Here is a 27,443-nt window from a genome sequence, read left to right on the forward strand (position 1 = left end):
CAATTCCAACCGTGCCAAAGGGTCAGACACAGGATACATGTGGGCTGCCCTGTGCTTCACTCAAAAATAGTTGGACTTAACAGTACTCCGAAGCCCACAGAGAAATCCTATATGCTTTCTGCTATGTCCTTCCAAAGTTTTAACACCAATGACAAGTGTTCAAATCAAATACGGATGTTGCCAAATAATAGGGCACACTGGGAGCTGAGGTGGAAGAGGGGTGGTTTATTAATTGTATGCAGGACAGGAAATGGACGAGCAACGTGAATACAGAGATCTACTTAGCACACCTTTTCCTTCTTGCCCTACAGACATACGATATAGTGACCAATATATCAAAGTAAAGCACGTGTTGTTTACTTTTTTCAAGCTATTTGAGTTAGTCTCATAATTCTTTTGATCCCATAAAATGAATCATGCCATGATTCAAAAGATCTGTCCTTCACATAAACCTAGGAGCGCACATTTAAAAAAAGGATTTATTGTACATCTTTGCATTTCTTAAGGCATGAACAATGGCGTACAGATGGAACAGGTTCTGAGAAGCATCACATCTCTTTTAAAAAGGCCAGCACAGGTACACCACATCAAACGGACAAGCTCCAAGTCTGAGCTGACCAACTGCCATGGCCCTGGAGCTCCTGCAAGGAGGGGATGGCGCTTCTGGAAAAGGACCAGATGCATGGTTCGTGTGTCATGTTGCTTTAAACTCTCTGGATCAGCTTTTTAAGCACCAGTTACAGTTTGTTTCTCTTTACAGACTCTTCAGACTTTGGATTTTATATTCTGCTCCTTTTATTCTGCTTTTTGAGGAGGGTGTGGATGTTTTTTAAGGAATATGGTTGCAGCAAAACAGAAAGGATCCGAAAGTGGTTAGAGGCCTTGTCTAATGCACTTCTGAAAGTTCATTATAAAGATGAATAGAAAAGCAAATGGTCGGTTTTCAATAGACCCAGAAACCACGCGGAGCTCTAAGAAACATAATTGTGCATAGTTATTTATTCATTCAGAGCGTGATATGTTGGCTAGCTCTACGTTTCCAGTTTACCAGAGAACAGGGCTATCTACTTTGCTAAAACCAGGGTCCTTTCGCAGCTCCCAGTAGGTGTCGTTAGAAACCCAGGCTTCTCTTTGATTGGCATCAATCACTTTTCTGTGAAAATATACAAATCAACATTAGATGTAAGTCTCATTCACGTGACCTGATAATTGGACCCCCTCCTGTAGATAAGGTGTATATTAGAATCAGTACTTTGTAAGCCAGTGAACATTCTATCTGCTGGCTCATGATTTGACTATTTTTGACCAGAAATAAACTCATTTTTGTTGTGAAATGGAAGTGGGCAGGGTTCTAGGGAGAGGGGCTAAGAGCGGGGATAAGTCACCTCAAGGCAGGACTAGAAAGTGAAGGGGCCCAAAGCACGTTCAACACTGTAACTAGACCCCAGACCCACAGGAATTTTCTCTGCTTCACTGACAGGGAAGGTACGCAGCCTCAGTAGCTGTAAGAGCCTCCGCAGGGTCCAGGCCCAGTGAAGACACTCTCAACATCTGAAGAGCAGGACTGCAGTTCTGCTCCAGGACAGCCAGGAGAGGGCAGCTAAAAGGGGTATGAGGTTATTCTGAGCTGATGTGTCCTGATTCTAAAGGGTGGCAGATGGATCTGGAAACCACAGCTTAGTCTGTGTGATGTGTACATAATCCCTCAAATAATCCTGTAATAATCACCATGATCATACTACAGAAGGGTCAAATCTGAATGGACACAAAGCTCTATATGATAGAGGGTGTTAGTGTCAGCCGCTCAGCAATGTCCCACTCTTTGTGACCCCATGGACTGTAGCCCGCCAGGCTCCTCTGTCCATGGGATTCTCCAGGCAAGAATACTGGAGTGGGTTGCCATTTCCTTCTCCAGGGGATCTTCCCAAGCCAGGGATGGAACCGGGTCTATGACATTGCAGGCAGATTGTTTATGGTCTGAGCCACCAGGGAAGCCCCTCCATATGAAAGAAGTAAAATTAAATACTAATGAAGCTAGAATGACCCCGTGGGCAACAGGGTCCCAGCTTATCTCTGGGTGAGGGAGTGGGAACAAGTTTCTACCATTCAAAAGGATGTAGCTGGAGGATAAGGAGTCTTTCGGGCAGGACCCTCACTCTTTATTGCTGCCCATGAAAAGAAAAGAGCTGTCCAGCAGAATTTATTTCTGTGGCTACAAACTTCACGAGACAAAAAAATCTGATTCAGTATTTTCACTGCCAAATACCAGTGACCAAAATCAGTTTAATTTTCTACCTCAAAGTGCCCTGGACATGAAACTATCCCTCATTTTCTTCTTAACCTAAGTTTTTCATTGCTTGTGGCAACCATTCACAAAACATGAACTTGTTGTGGGAATAAACTGACTTACTTAAAAAATTTTGGTATATGTTCAAGGTTGTTTTCTTCCATGTATCGTCTTCGAGATCTCTGGAGTTCCTCTACTCTTTGCTTCTCTGCTGCTGCAGCTTCTAAATTTCCTTCTTCCAAAAATCTAAGCAGAAAACAGTTTATCTTTTAATATATTATATTCTTTACCGAGGAAAAAATCATCCCATTTGCATAAACTTAAATTCTGGCTGCTATGAACATAACACAATGAACAGTAACACTCTGATAACGTCCCCTTGCCCCTGCCACAGTCTCTGTCTGCCATAAGCTAAGATATTTTCTGTGTGTGTGAAAGACATTCAGTTGTGTCAGACTCTTTGTGACCCCATGGACTGAAGCCCACCAGGCTCCTCAGTCCATGGAATTCTCCAGGCAAGAATACTGGATGGGCTGCCATTCCCTTCTCCCGGGGATCTTCCCAACCCAGGTATATTGAACCTGGGTCTTCTGCATTGCAGGCAGAAGCGAAAGGGAAGTGGTCAGCTTCTCTGTGCTGTCTAGAGTTCCAAAACTTGAGATTTTTCGGGACGACTGGAGAGTCTGAGTTTAGAACATCATCAAGTCCCGGGCTCTGCTCCTTTTCCATGTTATAATGAAGCACTTGTGAAGGGCTCCTGCGTGGAGGATGTGACCTAGCTGCTCTCCAGCTACGTTTAGCACAGATTGAGAGGGAGGAGCTCTCATCTTTTATTGGAAAGCATAAAACTGATGAAAAAGAAAAGGTAACAGTTGGGGGAAATTACAAAAGGCTACAAAAAGGAAATAAGTAGTAAATGAAATTCAGAAAGGCAATACTGAAATAGAATTGAGAAAGCGGACCCAATGGTGATTTGCAAATATTTAAATTTCAAAATGAGAGCAAAGAACAGGGATACAATATGATACACAGTGTACAGGAAGCTTATTGATAAGTTTGAATGTCAAACAGTGATACTGCATGCTCTAGAGAAAGAGGGGGGAACATAAGAAAACTGAATACTAGAAAACCAAGTACTGGGGACACTTTGGCAGAAGACAGACAAAGCCACTGGAAACAGAGAATCTTGGATGGAATTTGTATGACACAGAATTTCTGTAAAGAGTAAAATTAATTCTGTAGGAATAGACAACATGAGTATAGGAATATGTAAGATTAATTTTTTAAAAATCAGAAGGTATTAAAGATACTGTATATTGAGTACATCTCACACTCTAGGAGATCGAAAACATGCTGCGAAAACTCCAATTCTTGACTCAAAATACTTCTAGTTATGGGCTTCCCTGGTGGCTCAGTGATAAAGAATCCACCTGCCAATGCAAGAGACGTGGGTTTGATCCTTGGGTCAGGAAGATCCCCTGGAGAAGATCCCCTGGCCACACACTCCAGTATTCTTGCCTAGGAAATCCCATGGACAGAGGAGCCTGGAGGGCTACAGCTCCTGGGGTTGCAAAAGAGTCAGATACAACTTAGCTACTAAACGACAACAATAATGATTTCTAGGTATCCCTGTATCTTCTCCTCTTATTCTTCACTGAAATAGATAAAGGAGATCAACTGTATGATGATGGATAAAAACTAAATTTTTGGTATACATAAATACACAGATGTAGAAATATAATTTGTACACATGAAGATTACATATTACTACTATATATGCATGTGTGCTAAGTGGTTTCAGTCATGTCCAACTCTTAGAGACACTATGGCTGGTAGCCCACCAGGCTCCTCTGTCCATGGGACTCTCCAGGCAAGAATGCTGCAGTGGGTTGCTATGCCCTCCTCCAGGGGATCTTCCCAACCCAGAGACTGAGCCCACATCTCTTACGACTCCCACACTGGCAGGCAGGTTCTTTACCACTAGCGCCATCTGGGAAGCCCATTAGTACATACATAATGTTATAATTATATAATGTAACACCAATATTACTTGAATAAAAAAAGGATGCTCCGTGTTAAAAAGTAATAGAAGTACAGAAGTACAAATAGTGAGGTGAGGAGTGACTGTGTATTTAATGAATTCAATAATTTGCAGACTTTTGGTAAATTGGGGGGCTGCACTTTTTGTTAAAAAACATCTATGTTATCTTTTGTGGGGCACTTTTGTTGAGTTAATCTTCTATTATGATCATACTCTGAATACTCTTTTTCTAGGGTTAGAAGGCTCAACTCTTGCTGAGTGAATAAGGGAATGAATGATTCAGTGAATAAGCAAAGGATGGTGATGAAGGTACTGATGACTTCTGCAAGCACCATGCCATGACCTGGTGTTCATTTTAAACACCACCGCTCTGCTCACCTCTGATCTGGCCGGAATCGGGCATCTGTTGGAGGAAGAAGGTCTTTTAGTACAGGATCTAACTCGTTGAGCTCAATAGCAAACCTTGTGAAGCCATAGTAGAGCTCATAGTTGGTGGGCATGGAACCTGGAATGAAGCCAAGAAACCACTGTGAGAGGCAAAGAAGTGTACAGAGCGTGCAGAGGCTGACTTAACCTGGACATTTAATTAACACTCACATTAACATTAAATCTGTAGTCATAAACATTAGATTACAAATTTTAAACAATTTTATTTATGTATTTGGCTGTGCTGGGTCTTAGTTCCAGCATGTGACATCTTCAGTCTTCATTGCGGCATTAGAACACTTAATTGCAGCATGTGGGATTGAGTTCCCTGACTAGGATTGAGCCTGGGCCCCCTGTATTGGAAGCACAGTCTTAGCCACTGGATCACAGGGAAGTCCCTAAATAACAAATTTTTAAAGAAATTAAATTGGTTTTATTTTGTAAGATGAAAAACTTTTATGTTGACTATTAGAACTGATAGACTCATATATTTAGTAAAATCTAGCCTTTAAAATACAACTTTGCACATAGAGTAGTCTTCACTGGCTAAACTACACCATAATTTTTCTCTCAAATATCCAACTGGGTAACTAAATGTTTGAGTGATTAACTATGAGCAGCATTAAGATATCAGCAGAAATACTTATAATTTATTTCCATTTAGAAGAGAAAAAGATTCAGATCTAATGTTTACTGGCACTTTTAAACTAAATTAGAAGGTAGAGCTGTTGCAGGCTCCGCACATTAATACACTTCCAAGCTTCCAGAACAGAGCCTGAAGCTTAGTCACTACTCAGTACCTAACTGACAAATAAATGAACTAACCACTCTACTAGCAGGGAATTTATATATTCAACTGAGGTCTCTAAGGAAACTAATTTTAAAGTTAGGAATTAACTGACAAAATTCCAATGAAAATAAATATCATGTGGATACTTGCTCCATTTGTACTTGATGGTCAGTTATATGCTAGTATATTACCAGAGCTCTCTTGATGTCTTTTATTAAATGTCAACATATTGTAGCTCTTTGCTGCTCAAGTAAAAAGATCACTTATTCTGGTTAAATAATTGAATTTCTGGATTATGGGTGTTTGCAGGCTTTCCTTTGTTTTACTAAAACAGAGAATAAATAAAAAACATGAGTAAGTTTGCATATTTCAATTATTTAAATGCTTTAATAAGTAAACCTAGCTTTGGAAATGTGGGCATTACATTTAGAGAGATTTTACATGAAGCCCAATCTGACTACACATCAGATTTGGTCTCAATTCGACAACTCCTTATTATCAAATATTGTACTTATTAATGGAGAAGGCAATGACAACCCACTCCAGTACTCTTGTCTGGAAAATCCCATGGACGGAGGAGCCTGGTAGGCCGCAGTCCATGGGGTCGCTAAGAGTCAGACACAACTGAGCGACTTTACTTTCACTTTTCACTTTCATGCATTGGAGAAGGAAATGGCAACCCACTCCAGTGTTCTTGCCTGGAGAATCCCAGGGACGGGGGAGCCTGGTGGGCTGCCGTCTATGGCGTCACACAGAGTCGGACACGACTGAAGTGACTTAGTAGCAGTACTTATTAAGCTTATAGGTTAAGTATAAATGTAACTGTAATTGCCTTAAGCATTTATGTTTATGATCTCACTACTAAAGAAAACATAAGGTGTATCTCAGATGATGGGACCTTCCCAACCTTCGGCCACTCACGGCGCCCCCTAGAGGCAGGACACTCAAGCCAGTCTCACCTGGTCTCCAGATGCACTTGGCAGACGGGGCCACACCACAGTACAGCCCTTCGTGCCATTTCCCAAACAGCCGGTGCACCACCTTCCCCTCCTGATCCATCACAACCCCCTGGACTTCATTCACATTAGAATTCCAGTAATTCACCTGGAAAAACCAAGCGCCTGTTAAAACACCCGAGCTGTTTAATAACACCAATCCCTATGATTTTCATACGGAATATTTCCTTAACCTTGATGTTTCTCAGGCAAGCCATTTCCAGACATCTATCTCAAAATGTTTTGCAAGGAAGGGTGGCTTTCTAGGCATTAGTTGGCTTAACTTTTAAGAAAGGGATGACCCTACTCCATGCTAGAGTATGACAGCACAGCCCGGAGAAGGCTGTTTCTATCTTAACTGAGCATTAATCTATAGATGAGCAATTCTTCCCATCGTCCTGTCTTGAATTTTCCTTGGCTCCTGGATTTTAATGATTTTCAACTGGCAACGCTGGAGAAAACTGTAAAATAATTTTCATAGTAGCTGTAAATAGCTGAATTTAACCAGGAAGACCTTGTTCTAGCTCTCTTCCAGCCATACTCCTTCTCAAGGGGTCAGAAGCCTGTGAGAAGTGACCCATTTGGATCCCATGGCCTCATTCTAGATGAGGTCCCAATTCCTATCCAAATGCCTCTAAGCTTATTCCATGGCCTGCACAGGCCTTTCCTTGATTGATCTACTCATAGGCAGATGAAAATGTGAATCATTAGGCCTGAGGGCTGGCCAAGGGTGGCGGTTTGAAGGGGTGTGGACAGAGTGTGGAAGTGTGGGCTGGACTGTCTATATAAATATGTGTGGCTTCTCGAGTGCGGGGCAGAGATGGGGGTGGGGAGTAAGTGGTGAAGGCCGTGGGCCAGACTGGCTCTCCTGAGCTGCCGGGCTTCCAGCTCGGTGTTCCCAAGGGTCCAACCTAGACTAGCAGATTTTATTTTTACAAAAGTACTTTTGTCAGCATAAACATATTTTATTTGACAGCTTGTGGGCTTGGTTTACATATTTTAAATATTTACACATACAGAATGGGGACGTCCATTTGTACTCTCACCCTGAGCCCTGCAAATATTAGAGGCAGTTTAAACTGAAGTTTAAACTGAAGTTTCTCCTAGACTAGAAACCTAAATATACAGTTACTGTCATGACCCAGTCAGAGCAAATACTGATTCAGGCTCTTCAGTTCTGAGCCACATAATCAATCTATAAGAAAAAAAGGAAAAAAGAAAAATATCTGACATCTTCTCTTGTTAGGAAAGGTACTGCTTTTTGTTGAACTTATGTAAGATTATATATAATAGTGGCAGAGTTGGATAAATTTATAGGGACTAGAAGCGGTCATTTCTAAGTATCCTCAGAAACACAACTGTGATATATTTAGTTCCCTAAAATAAGATCACTTGAATATGTTGTAATCAAGCAGGAATATAAATAGAATATAAACCAGGAGACTTGTTACAGGCAAGAAGTACTCTCTGGAATTTTACTTAATGAACTGACTGGCTGCTTAAAAAGAACATTCTTTAAAAAGAATTCTTTTTTCTGTTTCAAGATGGTGTCCTTTTTGACTTCTACATGGTCAGATGTCCGCATGTCTGGGGTAACTCCACCATTTTGTTCTGCTTTCTTAACTAAATGTCCATAAGGATTAATGCTACAGGACTGATTCACTTGCTGCTGTTTAAGGTAATTGCTCTATTTCTTTCCTAGGAAGCACTTTATATATCTTTCCTTTGCTATTGTATGAAATTATTTACCTTGACAAATGTGAGTTTGCAAATGCAAACACTGCTTTTGGTATTTCTAACGGTCACTTCTCCATAATGCTCTATCCATCTCCTCCCGCTCAGGATGTTGTGTATGCATGTGGTGACCTTGTTCCACACATAGCAATCTCCAAACCTAGTGAAGAATACAACACTGGTTAAAAACAATGAAGGTCACGAATATATATTACTGTTTCTACCAATGAGAATATTTTTCACCAAAGCCTCCTTTTCGAACTTCACCTTCCTCTCCTTTCTTTGTTGGAAGTTTCTATGTGGTCAAAGATATTTACCACATGATTCATTCATTTAAGGAATATGTCAGTGCTTTCTATGGGCCAGGTGCTAAAGCTACCAAGTTGAGTAGGGCCTGTCTCCTGCTCTCCTGGGTCCAACGGTTAGGCAGGGGTAGATGGATGCTTCTGAGAGAAGGAGGGTCCTTAGATCTGCCTGGCATGTGGGGTGAGCATCAAGGAAGAGTTTCTAAAGGAGGTTGGTTTGGTCTAAGCTAGCAGCAAGGACAGGAAGGTACTACAGGCTGGGGAAAGCAGAGACAAAGCCACAGAAGCCAAAAGAGCACAATGCATCTGGGAACCTGTGTGTCGCATGCTATAGGTGAGTGGGTGCGGAGGGGGTAAGGCTGGAAGGTGGGAGCAGGCAGAGGATGGAAGGTCCTGAAAGACACATCAATGAGTCTGGATTTACCCTGCAGGCAATGTGCCATCAGGGAAGGGTTCAGGGTGGGGAGGGCGAGAAGCACAGCAGGGCATGCATTTAAGAAAGGCTACTCTGAGGATAGGGCTTCATGGTCTGAGTTAAGGCAAAATATGTGAATAATTCCTTGGGAAAAGACAGATGAGGATAGATAACAAAAATCTAATGCAATTTCTGGGGAGTACGGTTATACAAAGAGTGAAGAAGATGAGTCAAAGCAGAAACAATGCCCAACTGTGCTTGTATTTGGTGGTGAAAGTAAAGTCTGATGCTTTAAAGAACAATATTGCATAGGAACATGGAATGCTAGGTCCACGAATCAAGGTAAATTGGATGTGCTCAAACAGGAGACGGCAAGAGTAAACAATGATATTTTAGGAATCAGTGAACTAAAATGGATGGGAATGGGTGGATTTAATTCAACTCAGTTCAGTTCAGTCGCTCAGTCATGTCTGACTCTTTGTGACCCCATGGACTGCAGCACGCCAGGCCTCCCTGTCCATCACCAACTCCTGGAGTTTACTCAAACTCATGTCCATTGAGTTCGTGATCCCATCCAGCCATCTCATCCTCTGTTGTCCCCTTCTCCTCCTGCCTTCAATCTTTTCTAGCATCAGGGTCTTTTCCAATGAGTCAGTTTTTTGCATCAGGTGGCCAAAGTATTGGAGATTCAGCTTCAGCATCAGTTCTTACAATGAATATTCAGGACTGATTTCCTTTAGGATGGACTGGTTGGATCTCCTTGCAGTCCAAGGGACTTTCAAGAGTCTTCTCCAACACCACAGTTCAAAAGCATCAATTCTTTGCTGCTCAGCTTTCTTTATAGTCCAACTCTCATATTCATCCATCAGATGACCAGTATATCTACTGCTGTGGGTAAGAATCTCTTAGAAGGAATGGAGTAGCCCTCATAGTCAACAAAAGAGTCCAAAATGCAGTACTTGGTTGCAATCTCAAAAATGACAGGATGAGTTCAGTTCATTTCCAAGGCAAACCATTCAACATCACAGTAATCCAAGTCTATGCCCCAACCACTAATGTCAAAGATGAAGTTGAAAAAAATGATTCTGTGAAGATCTACAAGACCTTCTAGAACTAACACCAAAAAAAGATGTCCTTTTCATCATAAGGGACTGGAATGGAAAACTAGGAAATCAAGAGATACCTGGAGTAACAGGCAAGTTTGGTCTTGGAGTTCAACATGAAGCAGTGCAAAGGCTAACAGAGTTTTGCCAAGAGACTGCACTGGTCATAGCAAACACCCTCTTCCAACAACATAAGAGATGACTCTACACATGGACTCTACACATGACATCACCAGATGGTCAATGCTGAAATCAGATTGATTATGTTCTTTGCAGCCACAGACGGAGAAGCTCTATGCAGTCAGAAAAAACAAAACCTGGAGCTGACTGTGGCTCAGATCATCAGCTCTTTATTGCAAAATTCAGACTGAAATTGAAGAAAGTAGGGAAAACAACTAGGCCATCCACGTAGGACCTAAATCAAATCCCTTATGATTATACAGTGGAGGTGATGAATAGATTCAAGGTACTAGATCTTGTAGACAGAATGCCTAATAACTATGGGCGGGGGTTCATAACACTGTACAGGAGGTGGTCACCAAAACCGTCCCCAAGCAAAAGAAATGCAAGAAGGCAAAATGGTTGTTTGAATAGGCCTTACAAATAGCTGAGAAAAGAGGAGAAGCAAAAGGCAAAGGAGAAAGGGAAAGATATACCCAACTGAATGCAGAGTTCCAGAGAATAGCAAGGAAAGCCTTCTTAAGTGAACAATGCAAAGAAATAGAGGAAAACAATAGAATTGGAAAGACTAAAGATCTCTTTAAGAAAACTGAAGATACCAAGGGGACGTTTCATACAAAGATAAACACAATAAGGAACAAAAACGGCAAGAGCCTAACAGAAGCAGAAGAACTTCTATGCAGAGTACGTCATACAAAATGCTGGGCTGGATGACTCACAAGCTGGAATCAAGATGGCCAGGAGAAACATCAACAACTTCAGATATGCAGATGGTATCACTTTAATGGCAGAAAGTGAAGAGGAACTAAAGAATCTCTTGATGAAAGTGAAAGAAGAGAGTGAAAATGCTGGCTTAAAACTCAACATTCAAAAAGCAAAGATCATGGCATCTGGTTCTATCACTTCATGGAAAACAGATGGGGAAAAAGTGAAAACAACGTCAGACTTCATATTCTTGGGCTCCAAAATCAATGCAGACTGTGACTGCAGTCACGAAATTAAAAGACGCTTGCTCCTTGGGTGGAAAGCTATGACAAACCTAGACAGCATATTAAAAAGCAAAGATATCACTTGGCTGACAAAGGTCCATATAGTCAGTCAAAGGTGTGGTTTTTCCAGTGGTCATGTACGGATGTGAAAGTTGGACCATAAAGAAGGCTGAGAGCTGAAGAATTGATACTTTTGAACTGTGTTCCTGGCAAAGACCCTTGAGAGTCCCTTAGAGAGCAAGGAGATCAAACTAGTCAGTCGTAAAGGAAATCAGTCCTAAATATTCACTGGAAGGACTGATGCTGAAGCTGAAGTTCCAATACTTTGGCCACCTGATGCAAAAAACTGACTCACTGGAAAAGACCAGATGCTGGGAAAGATTGAAGGCAAGAGGAGAAGGGGACAACAGAGGATGAGATGGTTGGGTGGTATCACCGACTCGATGGACATGAGTTTGAGCAAGCTTCGGGAGTTGGCGATGGACAGGGAAGCCTGAAGTGCTGCAGTCCATGGGGTCACAAAGAGTCAGACACGACTGAACAACTGAACTGAACTTGAAAATGCACATTATTATATAGTCAAATAAAATGCTATTTCAATCTAAAATGCTTCTGGATTTCTAGAAAATTTATGAATTGGTATGATGTAGGCACTATGTATACCTGGGAAAACTCTCTTCCTCATGAGTTTGTAAATACTGAACATTTATTTTGTGGTCCTGAGAACTGCTCCCTTTCTCAACCTTCCTCCATATTCAATACACGAGAAAACTCTGTCATTCATATAGACAAAAACAAAACAAAAACAAAATCAATTGAATGAAGAAAGAAAGAAAAACAATCAAACCTTTGGCCTCAATGTAAACTTCAATTAAACTTTAAGATGCATAGGCTATATTCAGGGGTTCCCTGGTGGTTCAATGGTAAAGAATTCGCCTGCCAATGCAGGAGATGCAGGTTTGATCCCTGGGGAAGGAAATGGCAACTCACTCCAGTAGTCCTGCCTAGGAAATCCCTAAAGGCTACTGTCCATGGGGTCGCAAAAGAGTCATGACTTAGTGACTAAACAACAATTAACAACAACAAGGCTATATTCTCCAGAGAACAACTGTATAAGGATCCCATCACTTCCTTAATAAAATAACTTAAACATTAAAAATAGTGCCTGGGGCTAAGATGAACTCAGAAGTGAAAGTATAAATTATATAGAAAATAAATGGCTAAAAAGAGAAACTTTCATATATAATGCAAACAGAGACACAGAGAATAGACCGGTGGTTGCCAAGGGGAGGGAGGTGGAAAGGATATGAATAGGAGTTTGGGATTATCAGATGCAAACTAGTATATATAGACTAAATAAACAACAAGGTCATACTGTATAGCCTAGAGAACTATATTCAATATCCTGTGATAAATCATAACGGAAAAGAATATGAAAAAGAATGTATATATATACACACACATATATATATATATATAAAATGAAGTTACTTTACTGTATAGTAGTAATTAACAAAATATTATAATTCAACTATATGTCAATACAAATAAAATAAAAATAAAATGCAAGTTAACATGGTGATTGGGACAGGGAGGTGCTGACGGTTGAATGGAGGGTATGTAGAGATAAAAAGGAAGCTTTGACACATATGCCAAAATTCTCATTTGCTTTTGATGGGGTCCAGTCTCAAAACTGGAGAAGGCAATGGCACCCCACTCCAGTACTCTTGCCTGGAAACTCCCATGGATGGAGGAGCCTGGTAGGCTGCAGTCCATGGGGTCGCTAAGAGTCGGACACGACTGAGCAACTTCACTTTCACTTTTCACTTTCCTGCATTGGAGAAGGAAATGGCAACCCACTCCAGTGTTCTTGCCTGGAGAATCCCAGGGACAGTGGAGCTTGGAGGGCTGCCGTCTATGGGGTTGCACAGAGTCAGACATGACTGAAGCAACTTAGCAGCAGCAGCAGCAGTATCAAAACTTTGGTGAAAACCAATGCAACGTTGTAAAGCAATTACACTCCAATTAAAAAAAAAAAAACAACCTTTGATGAAGTTACAGAAGCCTTGGCCATAAAGGGCAACAGCTCCTTGGCACCATCTAGAGTTTCAAAGAGCTGACTCATTTGAAGAGACCCTGATGCTGGGAAAGATAGAAGGCAGGAGGAGAAGGGGGCGACAGAGGATGAGATGGTTGGATGGCATCACGGACTCAATGGACATGAGTTTGAGCAAGCTGTGGAAGATGGCGAAAGGACAGGGAAGCCTGGCGTGCTGCAGTCCATGGGGTCGCAAAGAGGCACGACTGAGCGACTGAACAATAATAAACAACAAGAGCTTCAGATGCCCATTTATGATTTAGAAACGCAGATAAGAGACCAAAAGGAAGATGAGAGCAACCTACTTTGGAAGCATGACATTCAGGGTTCCCACGGGCAGGATTTCCATTGACTTGCCCCAGAACTTGTTTTTCCATCTGATATCTAAATGACATAAGGCAGAGGACAAAAAGAATTACACTCTATATCTAATCATTTACTCTAGAGAAGTGAACTTTTATAATATACTTTACATTTTACAAAGGACTTTTGTAATCACAATCAATTCTATACTGTTAGTTCTAACACAAGTGCCTGAGGATGGCCCAAGGTGAGAAGATTAACTGGGAACCCCCCCAAATATCTGTTTTTCCATAATATATTCTCTATATGTGCTTTCAACAAATAAAACTGAGAAAGACTTGGAATAATCTGTGTGTGCATGTGTGCATATTCATATACACATATACATAGACTCTACTCTGCTTTAATGTCTCCACAAATACGGTTAGAAGATTTAGCTAAATGGTGGAAATATTTTATATATGTGTGTGTATATATATGGTATATAGTAAAAGTAATTGTAGATTGTAGTATGGCAGTAACATTGATTTATATACACATTTGAAAAGTTACATGACTTGGGAGAACCAGTATAAAAAAAATAAAGCCTCTAACTATAGATGGGTAAGATTTATCAGAAAGTGAGATTAACTTAATGAACGTGTTCCTGTGCTGGTTGTTAAGATACTACTCAGGGCCCAGAATTCTATCTCACATGATGGATTTTTGTTTCACTTGTGGACACTCAGGTATATCTGTGCTTGTGTATTATTGACTGGTCTCGTTTTTGATGAGTTAAGGAAGCTTAGTGTTCTCTCCACAAATTTTCTGACTCTTTGTTATGAACAAGAAATGACTTACTTTCTTAATCTGCACTAAAGTACAGTCACAGTGCTGCTCTATCATTTCATATCATTTTTAGGTTGAGGAAGTGCATGTGAGAAGAGTCATATGGTGATCAGTGAAGTGCCTTTTCCAATGTGAGGGAATTATTCACATTTAATGGTAAACGTACACATATATGATGGTTCATATGGTAAAGAACTCGCCTGCAATGCAGGAGACCTTGGTTCCATCCTGGGTCAGGAAGATCGCCTGGAGAAGGGAATGGCTACCCACTCCAGTATTCCTGCCTGGGAAATCCCATGGACAGAGGAGTCTAGCAGGCTACAATCCACAGGGTCACGAAGAGTCAGATACAACTGAATGACTAACACTTTCACTTACATATATATATATACTTTTCTTTCTAGAAGGGTTTTGAAACTTTTTATCCTAGGTGAGTTTGCAACATTCTAACTTAACAATGGATATTAATTTAATAGAGACTTCAATTCAAACCCCCAAGCCTCAATGAGTTAAAAAACAGAAATTCCTGCTATGTATGTATCTCTCAATAGACTGTGAGCACAGATAATGTATAGCAGAGCTTTCTTTCAGGATTAAGATCTATTTGTATACCTTTAAGAAGCAAGAAGACAGCAGATACACTCTTCATGCTACCGATGCAGACCACGAGGCACAATGAGGTAAAGAGATTGCCCTGACCTGGCTGCCAGCAGAGGCCTGCTGTCTCCTAGGGCTGTGCTTCCTACATAAATAACCCCATCTCCCAGGTGACACGGTTTCATATTTAAATCAAGAAACCTAATCTCTCAAACTGAACTCCATGCCAATTTTCTGAGTTCTAAACCAAGAAATCTAAACTGAGTACTTTGGAAACTAGACACTTTCTTACAGGCTTATCAACTGGATTTTGAAGTTATAACTGAAATACAAACCTTGCCAAAACACAAAATTCTTGGATTCACAGTGACAGGCAGAAATGGGTGGATGATGGCTAACCTGAAAGTTAAAAACAAAAAAAGGGCAATGACATCAGTGTTAAAACTTCCACAAATGATCATTTTTTGCAACATGTATTTGGCTACCCCCAAATAAAAGTTACTCAACTTATCTATCTCTGTTATTGCATTATTCTCAAGATGTGTAAGTAAATTACCAAATCGTACGACTTCATGCTTAAAAACATTTAGAGAATATAATTACATAGATAAGCTAAGTGAATTTTCTGTTAACTAGTATTATAACCCATCTCAACCAGATGTTTACAAAAACAAGCTATTTTCATCATCAAACAGCCCTCCTACAGTTTCTACACAGAAACCTGAGTCCAGTGGCACTTACTTGTTCTGAGAAAAATCGGAATCCTTTGTCCTCTCTAATGCATTCATAAGTCTCCCCAAGGACAGGGTTGAATGGCTTACTTCCTGCTCTGAAATAGGTGGAGCAATATCCTGAAACTGCAAATGCAGCAATAAGAACCTGTTAAAACATTTAAGAAAGGAAAATAATATAGGAGAGACTACTTCCAGGCCTGTTTGTCCCTTATTCCTCTAGATTTTCTACACCCACATCAGTGGGTGCTGATTTGATGACATCTGCATTTTCTATTACTTGCACAGACTCTTCATATACTCATGGGGAAAAAAAAAAAAATGAAAATGCAGTTAAACTCTTTGCATGGCAACCAGCAGGCAACTGAGGCCAAATATTCTTCATTCATCTGTCCATCCAATTTCTTGAGTATTATAGAGTTCAAAGGTTCTGAAAGCCAGGTTATGCCATTTACACAATCTTAGCAGGAAAGTTGTGACTGCTGGTGCTTTTCAGAGGGCAGGTCAAGTTTTCCAGAGTCACATGGAGTAAAGGCCAGGGCAGAGAACAAAGAGGAAGTTACCTTCTCAGACCCAAGTTCCTAAACAAATGGGCTTCCCTGGCGTTCAGAAAAAGCTGATAAAGCAAGGCTAGGCATGTCTTAAACCTATAAAGAAGTGTGATGCCTTTAGATTCTAACTTCAGAACTACTCGGACCCAAGAGTAAGTCACGGTGTATCTTTCAGTAGAGGTATCTAGAGCTTTTTTGGCCCTGCCTGGTTTATGCAAACGGATTTCTCTTACCTATGCAGTTAGAGCATTAGGCAACAAGCAAATACACTATCCTAATGAATCTTCCCTAGCCCAGGTCTAGGGTTGGCAAATCCAAAGGGCGCTGCTCTGCCGTTTATTACCATGCGCTCGTAGGGACTGTCAGTTTCTGAAGCCTTGTCTAGGAGCTCACTGTATTCCATTTCCTCGCAGAGATGCTGCAGAGTATTGAGTGGCTCGTTTAGCTCCACAGGCATGGAGACTTTAGACAGGTCTTTACCAATGTTGTTCCTCAATATATTCCACAGGTTAATGTTACTGGTGTCGGGACAGGGAGCTGGCAGGCATGTTCGACGTCCGTTTCGGAAGGCTCCTCCCGTAAGCTCCCCGTTCAAGACTAGAAGAAGGAGAAAGATGAGAATCACGGTGAACGATGTTTTGCTTTTCTGATTTCCCAAAACCTGGGAGGGAAAGAACCCTTTCAAATAATTCTGACTGTGATACATTTCTTAAGCCTTCCTTAAACTCTCCCAAGAGTGAACGGAATTATTTCAATACAAGGTTGCTGATAAATGCACAAGACATCAATGTATAGTTCTTTCTGGTGTTGCTTCATGACTCGTGAGATCTTAGTTCCCCAACCAGGGACTGAACTCATGCCCCTTGCCTTGGGAGCTCCGTCTTAACCACTAGACTGCCAAGGAAGTCCTAAACAAGTAAAAATTTAAAAAACTAAATATAAATACATTTAATTACAAAGGACTCAAAATTTTGGTTTGGGCAAGAACTAAACTTTTTATCTTAATCCTCTCCCTAACAAAATTTTCAACCATTTTTACCAGATTATACAAATATAAAATTTATTGAACAATAAGCTGCAAAAAGAACAATTAGCAAGGGGTCCAAAATGATTGTTCATTGAATCATCAGCGTTGTATTTGGCATGTAGACAGGACAACCTCGAAACTCAAAGGATGCATACTTTGCCGAGAGATGTTGTCTGCAACACTGGTGTTGTCTTCAGATATATTATCACTCACATCACTGATGTAAGACTCATCATCTGAAGCCTAAGGAAGAGAAGAACATAGAAAGGATCAGAATTTTCAATCAGTCTTGACATTTCAGAAAAATTAAACAATTAAAAACAACAGGATATTGCTCAAATGGAAAGCAGAGGTCATCGTGGGAAATATATGTGGCACAAGGGCAATGAACACTTTAGGGTGTCCCATGAGCCAGAATATAGGACTGCCGGGAAGCAGCTCTTATCTTTAAGTAGCTTTCTATCTTAAGTTGGGCTGAGAAGTTGGGAGAGGCTAGTACATAACCAGAAATGTTTCAGTATAACACAGTAAGAATGTGCAAAAAAGGAGACTCTACAAATCCCCATAGAGGAGTCAGGAAACATTGCTGGAAGAAATAATATTTTAACTGGGTGTTGGAGGATGCAGAGTTGCCCAGTTGTTAGAAGCAGGGAAAAAGCACAAGAAGAAGGGATGGTGTACAAAAGCAAGGACCGTGAGAAAAACATTTCTTCTAGGAATGTTAAGAAGTCAAGTGGCTGTAACAGAAGATGGGGCAAAGATGAAGAGGTCTGACTGCGAAGGGCTTTTCATGTCAAAATAAAGGTTTTCATATAATTGTGCATGCGTACGTGCTAAGTCACTTCAGTTGTATCTGACTCTCTGTGACCGAATGACTGCAGCCCACCAGGCTCCTCTGTCCATGGGATTTCTCCAAGCAAGAATGCTGGAGTGGGTTGCCATTTCCTTCTTCAGGGGATCTTCCCAAGGGACTGAACCAATGTTTCTTATGTCTCCTGCATTGGCAGGCAGGTTCTTTACCACTAGTGCCATATGGGAAGCCCTCACATATAATCGAATGAATTATTAAATGCAAGGAAATGAGTCATATTTGGTTCTCAGGGAGATACTCTGCAACTTGTCCTAGGGAGCGCAGATAACAGGATCCTATGTAGATCTGGATAAGAAACACTGACTGATTTCACTAAGATGCCCACAGTAAGGTTCATTTCGGGCAGTACAGCTGCATTTGGGAACCACATTTAAAGTGTAACAGACAAAATCTGGCAGATAATTTGGGGGCAGGGAAGAAAGATTTAGGGATACAGAGAAATTGAGAATTAAGCCATTCTCTACATGAGATAAATATGGAACTAAAATGAAATCAAGATTCACATAAGAATAAAATTAAGGGCAACATATGTATTAAGGGGATTTAGAGACAGAGCAGATAAGAAAACAGAGAAGTACTGTATAGCCATTCAGAGGAATGGGAAAACTGATATTTTTACTATAGGCAAGGAAGCTGTTGATACCTATTCACTGTCTTCAAAATGGAAATGTTATATTTTTTCTGAACACAAAAACAGAACACTCTTATTGTAAAAAATCAGAAATTACATGAAGGTAAACAGATGATATGGAAATCACCCATCCTGTGACCTAAAAGAAATCACTTTCAACATTTTGTAAGTTTTACTCCCAATTTCAAAATGCCTATATAAACACACAGATACATCTATCTTTAGATACTGAAAAAGCAGATGGGTTTACATGCTATTTTATAGTGTTCTGAATATACTCCCATTCTCACGAAAACAGCTCTCCATCTTTACTTAATGGCAGATACTTACATAACACAAAGAATTTAACCAATGTTCATGTGGCATCCAATTTTTTATTATTTACAGACAATACTTGGATGAACAACCTTGGAAACATATTTCTGTGAATGTGCCTGGCAATTTCATTAAGATTTATTCCCAGAAGTGAAATTGCTGGGGCAAATGAGTCACTCTTAGGCTTCAGCCCTACGTTGCCAAACTGCTCTCCTGGAAGACTGTACTATATTAGTTTATTCTCAACATTAGTATATGAGAGCACCCATCTCTCCCCGACTTAAACACCACACATTATCAATCTACATTAGTATCTATCTACCTAACACACATAAAAGATCTATTTCTATGAAGTCTGAACTTCATCTTTAGTGAAACTCTCTTTCACACATTTTTCAGCTCTTCATATAAACTGCATTTTTTTTTCTAGTTTGCAATTTCTTTTCAAATGTTGCTTGTGCCATTTTATGGTCAGGTAAAGGTTCTAAAATTTGTATATAATAAAAACAATCAGCCTTTGCCTTTACAATTTCTGAATTTATTGCTGATATTTTTAATAGAGTTGGGAAGAGTTGATACACTTAAGGAGATAGAATTATAGGCAGAATGATTTTATGCATAAATGAACAACTGTGGTTTTGCTTTTGTACTCTGAGAAAGGCCATAAAGATGGCAAATTGACAATAAAGTCTTTTTCTGACTTCTTATTTTCCCACTGCAGCAGGCTTCCACTCTTCCATGACTGTAACAAAATGGAAGGTTAAACCTTCAGGCCCATGAAAGCCACACTCTGAACCTTGATAGAAATAAAAAGCAAATCAAACTCTTTCATGTGATTACTCTGAAAAAAGCTCATCACATCCAGTGATGTTAGCAGAAATAAATGCCTGCCCCAACCTGATTCATATTGCATGTATGTTTACTACATGAACGTTTAGAAGCTATAAACAGTCTATCCTCTTCAATGTCTAATTTCACTCAAACTAATACATGACAGAAATGGTCCAATATCCATGTCCACATAGAAAGATCTGTGTAGAATATAAAATAATTCTACAATTACAGTGGGTCTTTAATAAGATCTATATTATCGCATGTGTGAGCAGTAGCTAAGGCTTGGCAGGCTGGCTGTGGTCCACTCATGTTATCCCGTATATAAGGATACAGGATAATACTCTGCAGTATTATAATAAAATGATTAATATAGATTTACTTTCTCTCCCATGATCAAGAAGTCTTGGAGCCAAATATTTCTCTTTAAGGGGTTTGGGATTCAAAAGAATTTAGGAAATATTTTTTTCTAAATGTGACTAGAAAAATGCAACCATTCAGCATTGCAGAAACACATTTAACAGTAGAGACAAAGAAGGAGATCATTCTGGAAATAAGAAAGAGCATTTTTTAAAAAAGAGGTTGTACATTAATTAAATGAAACACATAGAGAATTTTCTCTCAGTCCCAGAAAATGTTAATATAAGACAGCTAAGGCACAGGATTCTCAGATTAATCATGTGTGAGGTGTTATGCATTCCTTCTTTCATTCAGTTAGCAAATATTTTCTGAGTTCTGGGCTCACAAGAATGTTCTAGTGCCGAGAACAGAGTGCTTAAATCTCTTCCCTCACTCCAGTGGGAGAGACACAAAATAAACATGAAATATATATTCTGTTAGATAGTGATAAACACTATGGAAAAAATCAGAAGGGACCAGGCAAGCGAAAGGTCAGGGGCAAGGAGGAAATGGCAGCTCTGCGGTGTAGCCAGGGCATCCAGGGCAGGCTTCTCAGAAGGGGACTTTTGAGTAGACTGAAGCGAGTGAGCAATCTGACCACATGGCCCTGGAAGTGTGCCAACCAGGGTGGGTGGCAACACAGAGGCCCAACAGCCTTTGCCAGCTGTCATGTAGAATGTGCAGTTGAGCCCATCCTGCAGCTGCTACTAGATTCTCACGCAAAAAGTGAACCAACCAGGTGGGCTGGCCAAGTCTGTGGTATGGAGACTCGAGGAGCCTTCCGGGGGCATCTCATCACAAGGGAACTCAGAAACCTGGGCAGACGGAGTTGCCTCAGGAACAAGTCTCAGACAAAGGGGAAGAGCAACCTTGAGAACACTGAGGTGTCTGTCACTTGGGCTTATCTCCTGGTCCAGCCTCTTCAAATACTTAAGACTGAGTGCTGTGATAAAGGGAAGAGATCTGAGTAAAAAAACAGGCATTTTATGAAAACTTGTAAGATACAGTTGCAAGGAACACACATATAGTTCAGTTCTTTCCCATGTGGGTTGTAGGAGACATTTACTCCTCTTGTATCAGCAAGGGACAGGGGGTGTCTGCAGTAAACTATCAACTCCAGGAAGTGCTCCGTTGGCCTCTGGATGGCTCCAAAAAAACAGAGGTTCCAAGAGGCTGCAGCTGAGAACAGATTATGAGTCTCTGTGAGGTAGCTAAGGAGTTTAGCGTCATCCTAGGAACACTGGGGAATAGAGACACCATCAGATTTGCATTTTGGAAAGGTTAACCAGGCTGCCCAGTGGAAATGGATTCAAGGCGTAAAGAAAGCAGGCAGGAAAGCTAGTTATGGAGATGAACAGGGTGATATAGGTGGGAGCTGATGCAGGATTGAATGGGAGGAGTGGCAGTGAAGCTCTTCTTAGGAAAACATATGTATCTGAGATTATTTAGGTGACAGAATACAGAACCTGATGAGTAAATCAATGTGGGTGGTGGGTGGTAGGAAGGCAGAGGAGTGAAGGGAAGTCCTGAGGAAATTCAGGTACTTGATGTGAACACTGGGTAGAAAAGTACTTAGAAAGGCAATATGAGAAGTAGAGGTAGGCTTGTGTTTTTTCCCTTGGGGGGTGTGTGTGTGCGCGTGTGCACGCACGTGTAAGGGGGTTGTTAATTACTTCATTTGGACATGCTGAATTAGAGATTCTGTGGAGCACCCAGATGGCAATGTCTCACAGGTTAGGTGGATCCCAAGCCAAAGCCTGGTTTCTCTTCAGACCTGCATTCTTCCTGAGCTGTAGACTTGAATATCCAAAAGGCTGCTGGGTACCTCCGCTGAGAGGTCTGATAAGTTCACAGTGCCTTAACATGAATGGATCATCTCCATGCGCCTCTGTCCTCTACTGCCTTGCCCCTCTGTTGGCCAATGGGCTCACTCTTTCCCTGTGGCGGCACCACCACCTTGCTTGGACCCATACAATAACCCACCTCACATCTTCATTTCTGTCTTGCCAGTGGCTGGTGCATGTGACAACTGGGCACCCAGGCAGATGTGCCCCCAAGAACTTAAGACACAGGGCAATTAGGTTGCTCTCAGAAAGGTATGAGGTCATCAGATGGTGGGTCAATGCCTAGATAATGTACAGTCAAGTTTGCTTGAATAAGGACAAGCAATGGGATCCCAGAAAAGGGAGAATCAGAGAAGAAAGAAATACTGGGAGCACGTCTCCAGCACTGTGGTCCCTAGGGTGGAGACTGACTCACAGACACTAATTCCCCACCACATGGGCGAGCATCTCTGAAATGGAGATGAGAGTTTGGAGCAATTACATCCTGGCCCTCGCAGCCTTCAGCTCACTTCTCCTGCTCCCATTCCTTCCTTGCTCACCAACCTCCTAATCATAATTACGCTTCCTGGGCAGATTTGCCTCTAGGGAAAGAGACATGATCAGCAAACAGGATTATTTTGTCCATTTGATAACATCAATTGTCTATGAATAATTAAACTAGTTTCTGCCTTGTGAATGGGAATATCTGTGAATCTGTTAATCTATGACTTGGAATTGGAGAGGCAGGTGCTTAGTTTGATGTGGTAACAAATTTAGTACCTGATATAACAATTCTATTTTAATTTTTCTCCATATCAAAGTGGTATGTGTTCATTATTTCTATTTTCTAAAATCACTCGTAATACGAAATGTCCAAAAGGAACTACTACTAATTGTCAGGATGTTTCCTTCCAATCTATTTTTGATGCGTATGGAAATAACATCTATCAGTGATTTCATCTGCTTCTGAACTTCCCTGGTGGCTCAGATGGTAAAGAATCTGCCTGCAATGCAGGGGACCCAGGTTCTATTCCTGGGTCGGGAAGACCCCTTGGAGAAAGGAATAGCTACCCACTCCAGTATTCTTGCTGGGAAAATTCCATGAACAGAGGAGCCTGGTGGGCTATAGTCCATGAGGTCACAAAGAGTCAGACATGACTGAACAACTAACACTTACTTAATTACTTCATTCCCTTTTTGTAAAAATGCATTACAGATTTCAATCTCAAATGACAAAATTAAACAATTGCGTAGGAAAGAGTTTTGGCTGCTTCTTTCACGCCAAAAAAGAAAAAATTCAAAGTGTACTTGACTAAATTTCAGTAAAAGAATTTCTGCAACCTGACCAAGACCATGCCAAGATTCATGAGCATGACAAGCAATCCAATAAATCTTTAATGGCAGCCAGTGGTGGCGGTGGTTTAGTCGCTCGGTCATGTCTGATTCTTGTGACCCCATGGGCTGGAAGCCCATCAGGCTCCTCTATCCATGGGATTTCCCAGGCAACAATACTGGAATGAGTTGCCATTTCTTTCTCCAGGGGATCTTTCCAACCTAGGATTGAACCCAGGTTTTCTGCACTGCAGGCAGATTCTTTACCAACTAAGCCACCAGGGAAGCCTCATGGTAGCCGCTGGTAACCTCCAGAAGCCATAATTATTCAACTAGATATATGTTAGATGTTATGCTAGCTAAATTCAAATTCAGTCTTTAGCAAAGATGTGTGTTTGTATGTACAAATAAGAATGGTATTTTTCTTATGCTCTCATTGTTTTTACATTTATTAGCTAGTCTCCTTCTATAAAGAGCTGTTATCATCTGTTTACCCTGAAAAATGAACTGTACAGGTATATCAGAATAAATCTTGATTCTTTCTTTTTATTCATCAAATTTAAGAGTATTGAGTTGGTGTCCAGAAGGCTAAGGGCTCAGTAAATGGAATCCATATAGTTTGCATGCTTTGGCTTTGCTACTATTTGGACATCTTATTATAATGTTAAAACGAAGTTCTAAAGTCTGACTTTCTTTAACCTAACTCATGGTCAGAAGCAGTTGGGGTTGATGCATCCAGGAACCTTACCTCATTCTCTGATGAGCTTGCAGAGAGGAGCACTTCTTGGGCGTCGAAGAACTCAGAGACAGATTCTGACATGGAGAGGCGGCTCTCATTGGCTACTTGCTGTGACAGGGGGAGACTGACGTGGATTTGCTCACCAGCCTACAGGAGAGAAAAGTAGATGGTGTGATCACTTTCTTCCCGCGTATGAATGGCTATTTGTTCAAATTAGGCAATGAAGTACTAGCCAGATCTCTAGAAAAATTCACAGCATATGCTAAAGGACTGGTGAGCACAAGCGATTTTTACTTGCAACTGAGTAATGACCACTGCGTAAGTTTCCTTCCAATATGCCTGAAGAATCCAAAAGTGGAGACAAAAGGTGAGTAGATTTTAAATCTATGCTCAATTGACATTTAGTGGATTGAATAACAGATTGAGCCCCCAAAATGCCCTGAATTGACTGTGGGGACAAGTTCCTTGCCATATGCTTTGGCCTGTCATTACTAGCCATATTCTAACCAGTATACTACAACTCAAAAAGTATTTTTAGAAACCACTAGCAATATGCTAAGAAAACATTCTATAAAACTAATTTTTGAGACAGAATATATTGATATAAAAAGTCACTTTCCAATTTGATCATGAATTTTAGCCAATGAAACATATGACTAGAGTAGTGAACCTTATTTCAAACTGTATTTTTATTCATACAATGATAGCAAATGATATTGCTTTCAAGAAAGCAATTTAAGTTGCAACCAGAAAAATAGGTAAGAAAACTATACATATTAAACATCTAGTACATTTAGTACACATTTTAAATTGAAAAGAAGATTCAAACTGAGACTGTCAACTAATTTTTAATTGATAAAATTTTAGAAATATTCTAGATTCTGGGCAGTTGAGGGGGCATAAGTGTAATCAGAGATCACAGGACCCATGGAGGTGGATGGACACTGGTTCAGTAACTTACATCCAAGAGAAGCTGTCTGGGAATGGTATTTCTTAAGCAGTTAGATAGCAGAACCCTTACACTTAGAGATTTCTAGAAAAAAAATGTTTGGTGCAAATATGGCCTTACCATTAGTTAAAACTCTCACCTGTTACATGTATTACTGTTGAAAGTACAAATTCTCCTGGCTAAAAATAATAATTTTATGAACATGTTAGTTGCTCAGTCGTGTCTGAGTCTTTGAGACTCTTGGACTCTAGCCCACCAGGTTCCTCTGTCCCTGGAATTCTCCAAGCAAGAATACGAGTGGGTTGCTATTCCCTTCCCAGGGGATCTTCCTGATTTGGGTATTAAACCTGGGTCTCCTGCATTGCAGACAGATTCTTTATCGTCTGAGCCACTGGCTACACACTTATGTTAAGTCCAAATACTGAATGTTCTCCTATCCTCTTACTGTTTTTTCAAAAATTCTTCTGAAAAATGGAATAATAACAGCACCTACATCAGAGAGTTGTTGGGGGTATCAAAAGAGATAACACATGTCAAGTGGGTTAGCAGTACCAAGCACATGGTAAGCATTCACTTGACACGTGTTAAGCATTCATTATTAGCATCATCACCAGGACCTGTAGCAGCACTAATAATATTTTCTTAGCAAGGTCAGGTGACTTCTCTTCTTAGACAGAACTTTTAAAACAAACCTTTAGAAAACTTTAATTTAGCACCTTCTCTGCTAAAAGTGTTTGTTTCAACATTTCATGGACCATTAATGATAATGAATATTTCAAATGAAGAGTGACAGAAAAGTCACAAGCTGGAGTATACATAAATTAAATAATCAGTAGCATGAGATGAATACAGGAATAAATAAAAATAGACAACCGATGACCAACAATAAATGATGTCAAGCTCATGTATATCCTTCACTCCAAAGAACATCGAACTGTCAGCAACACAAGATTTATGCCGGGAATTAGTATTAGTAGTGAAAGAACCTTATGAAAATAAATAAAAATATGCAGTAGGTGTACATGCTACAAAGTAAGTATTCTATATCTTTTAAAAAGGAATCTTACCTCATCAGGGCTAGGAATAATATTTACACTAACAACCTGATCACAAATAATAGATTCTGAATGTATTCTGTTCAACCGGCTCCTTAGTTCAGCATTCTGGTTGAGTGCCTTAAAATAACAAAAACCGCACATGTAATTTCAAGTTATTGAGCAAACATAAAGCAGAACCAGCACACAGGTACACTTTAGACAAAGTCTAGGATGCTTTTAGCTGTAACTTTTGGAGCCACCATAGGCCAGATCCCCCTAGTAAGAAGGAAAGAAATGCCTTAGAATTAAGGCATTCATTTTTCGCAATATAAGACTACTACTTAGTAGATTAGTGGGTTGAAAGAGTTCAAGGATTTCATAAAATTGATTCATGGAATTTTCTCTCCTTTATAGTCAGGCCCACTATATCCAAGTCCAGTCTACCACCACATACATATAACATTTTATACCCTAGGATAAAAACTATTGATTCTTTTTTTTTTTTTTTTTCCTTTTTGGTTCCAGTTTCTAAAGTTTGGATGTTGTTTCAAAGCCAGATGTCTTATAAATTATTTGTAAATGGAATGAACAATGAACTGGCTTTATATTTCATAGAGCTATATTTTGACCTGGTGAAAGAAAACAGTCACTGTGTTTCCATTTTCTAGGAGCACATAATTAATACCTGTGACAGTACAGCAGAACTAATTCAAGTGTAGACCAAAGCTGCCTTCCCTGGACAGTGTAGACACTGACAAGCATGATAAAGAGCATACCACAGAAAGGAAACCAAGCTGTCTGCATCTCATGATTCTTAACACACCCTGAATCAGCATCAGTGAAACACCATCTGCTGTACCCCAGTTTAGCGTGTGTGGTGGAAAGGGAACATATTTACATAAACATGGGTTCCCTATAGGGGCCCTGGGGACAGAGGCTCCTGGATCACATCAGTGCATGGAAATCTGTTCCATATACAGAAGACACATGTAGCTGAATAGATTGCACCGAGTCTCAAGTAAGAGACCTTTGTGAGGACAAAGCCCAGTGAAAAGCTGGACTGCTCCTTTCCTTCCCATTAAATCTAGCAATGAGAAGATGGAAGTGAATATTTCA

General features: G+C 40.4%; 1 protein-coding gene across 13 annotated transcripts in view; it reads right to left on the bottom strand.

Moving 5' to 3' along the window:
- Positions 1 to 205: 205 nt before the first annotated feature.
- Positions 206 to 27,443, bottom strand: part of OSBPL6 (oxysterol binding protein like 6) — a 218,996-nt gene continuing 191,758 nt past the window's right edge. For 11 of the 13 annotated variants that reach the window (XM_025274178.3, XM_045163791.1, XM_045163790.1 and 8 more), the window contains 12 exons: positions 26,358 to 26,465; positions 24,351 to 24,488; positions 17,556 to 17,643; positions 16,717 to 16,970; positions 15,833 to 15,970; positions 15,427 to 15,490; positions 13,669 to 13,747; positions 8,289 to 8,433; positions 6,504 to 6,648; positions 4,707 to 4,833; positions 2,411 to 2,533; positions 206 to 1,153 (listed from right to left, as the gene is read on the bottom strand). In XM_025274178.3, the coding sequence (XP_025129963.3) occupies positions 1,045 to 1,153; positions 2,411 to 2,533; positions 4,707 to 4,833; positions 6,504 to 6,648; positions 8,289 to 8,433; positions 13,669 to 13,747; positions 15,427 to 15,490; positions 15,833 to 15,970; positions 16,717 to 16,970; positions 17,556 to 17,643; positions 24,351 to 24,488; positions 26,358 to 26,465 (1,518 nt within the window). In that variant the 3' untranslated portion in view covers positions 206 to 1,044. The remainder of the gene's footprint in view (positions 1,154 to 2,410; positions 2,534 to 4,706; positions 4,834 to 6,503; positions 6,649 to 8,288; positions 8,434 to 13,668; positions 13,748 to 15,426; positions 15,491 to 15,832; positions 15,971 to 16,716; positions 16,971 to 17,555; positions 17,644 to 24,350; positions 24,489 to 26,357; positions 26,466 to 27,443) is intronic. The other 2 variants (XM_045163805.1, XM_045163798.1) reach the window with 1 other exon arrangement.

Source organism: Bubalus bubalis, chromosome 2 (assembly GCF_019923935.1).
Source record: "Bubalus bubalis isolate 160015118507 breed Murrah chromosome 2, NDDB_SH_1, whole genome shotgun sequence".
Taxonomy (NCBI): domain Eukaryota; kingdom Metazoa; phylum Chordata; class Mammalia; order Artiodactyla; family Bovidae; genus Bubalus; species Bubalus bubalis.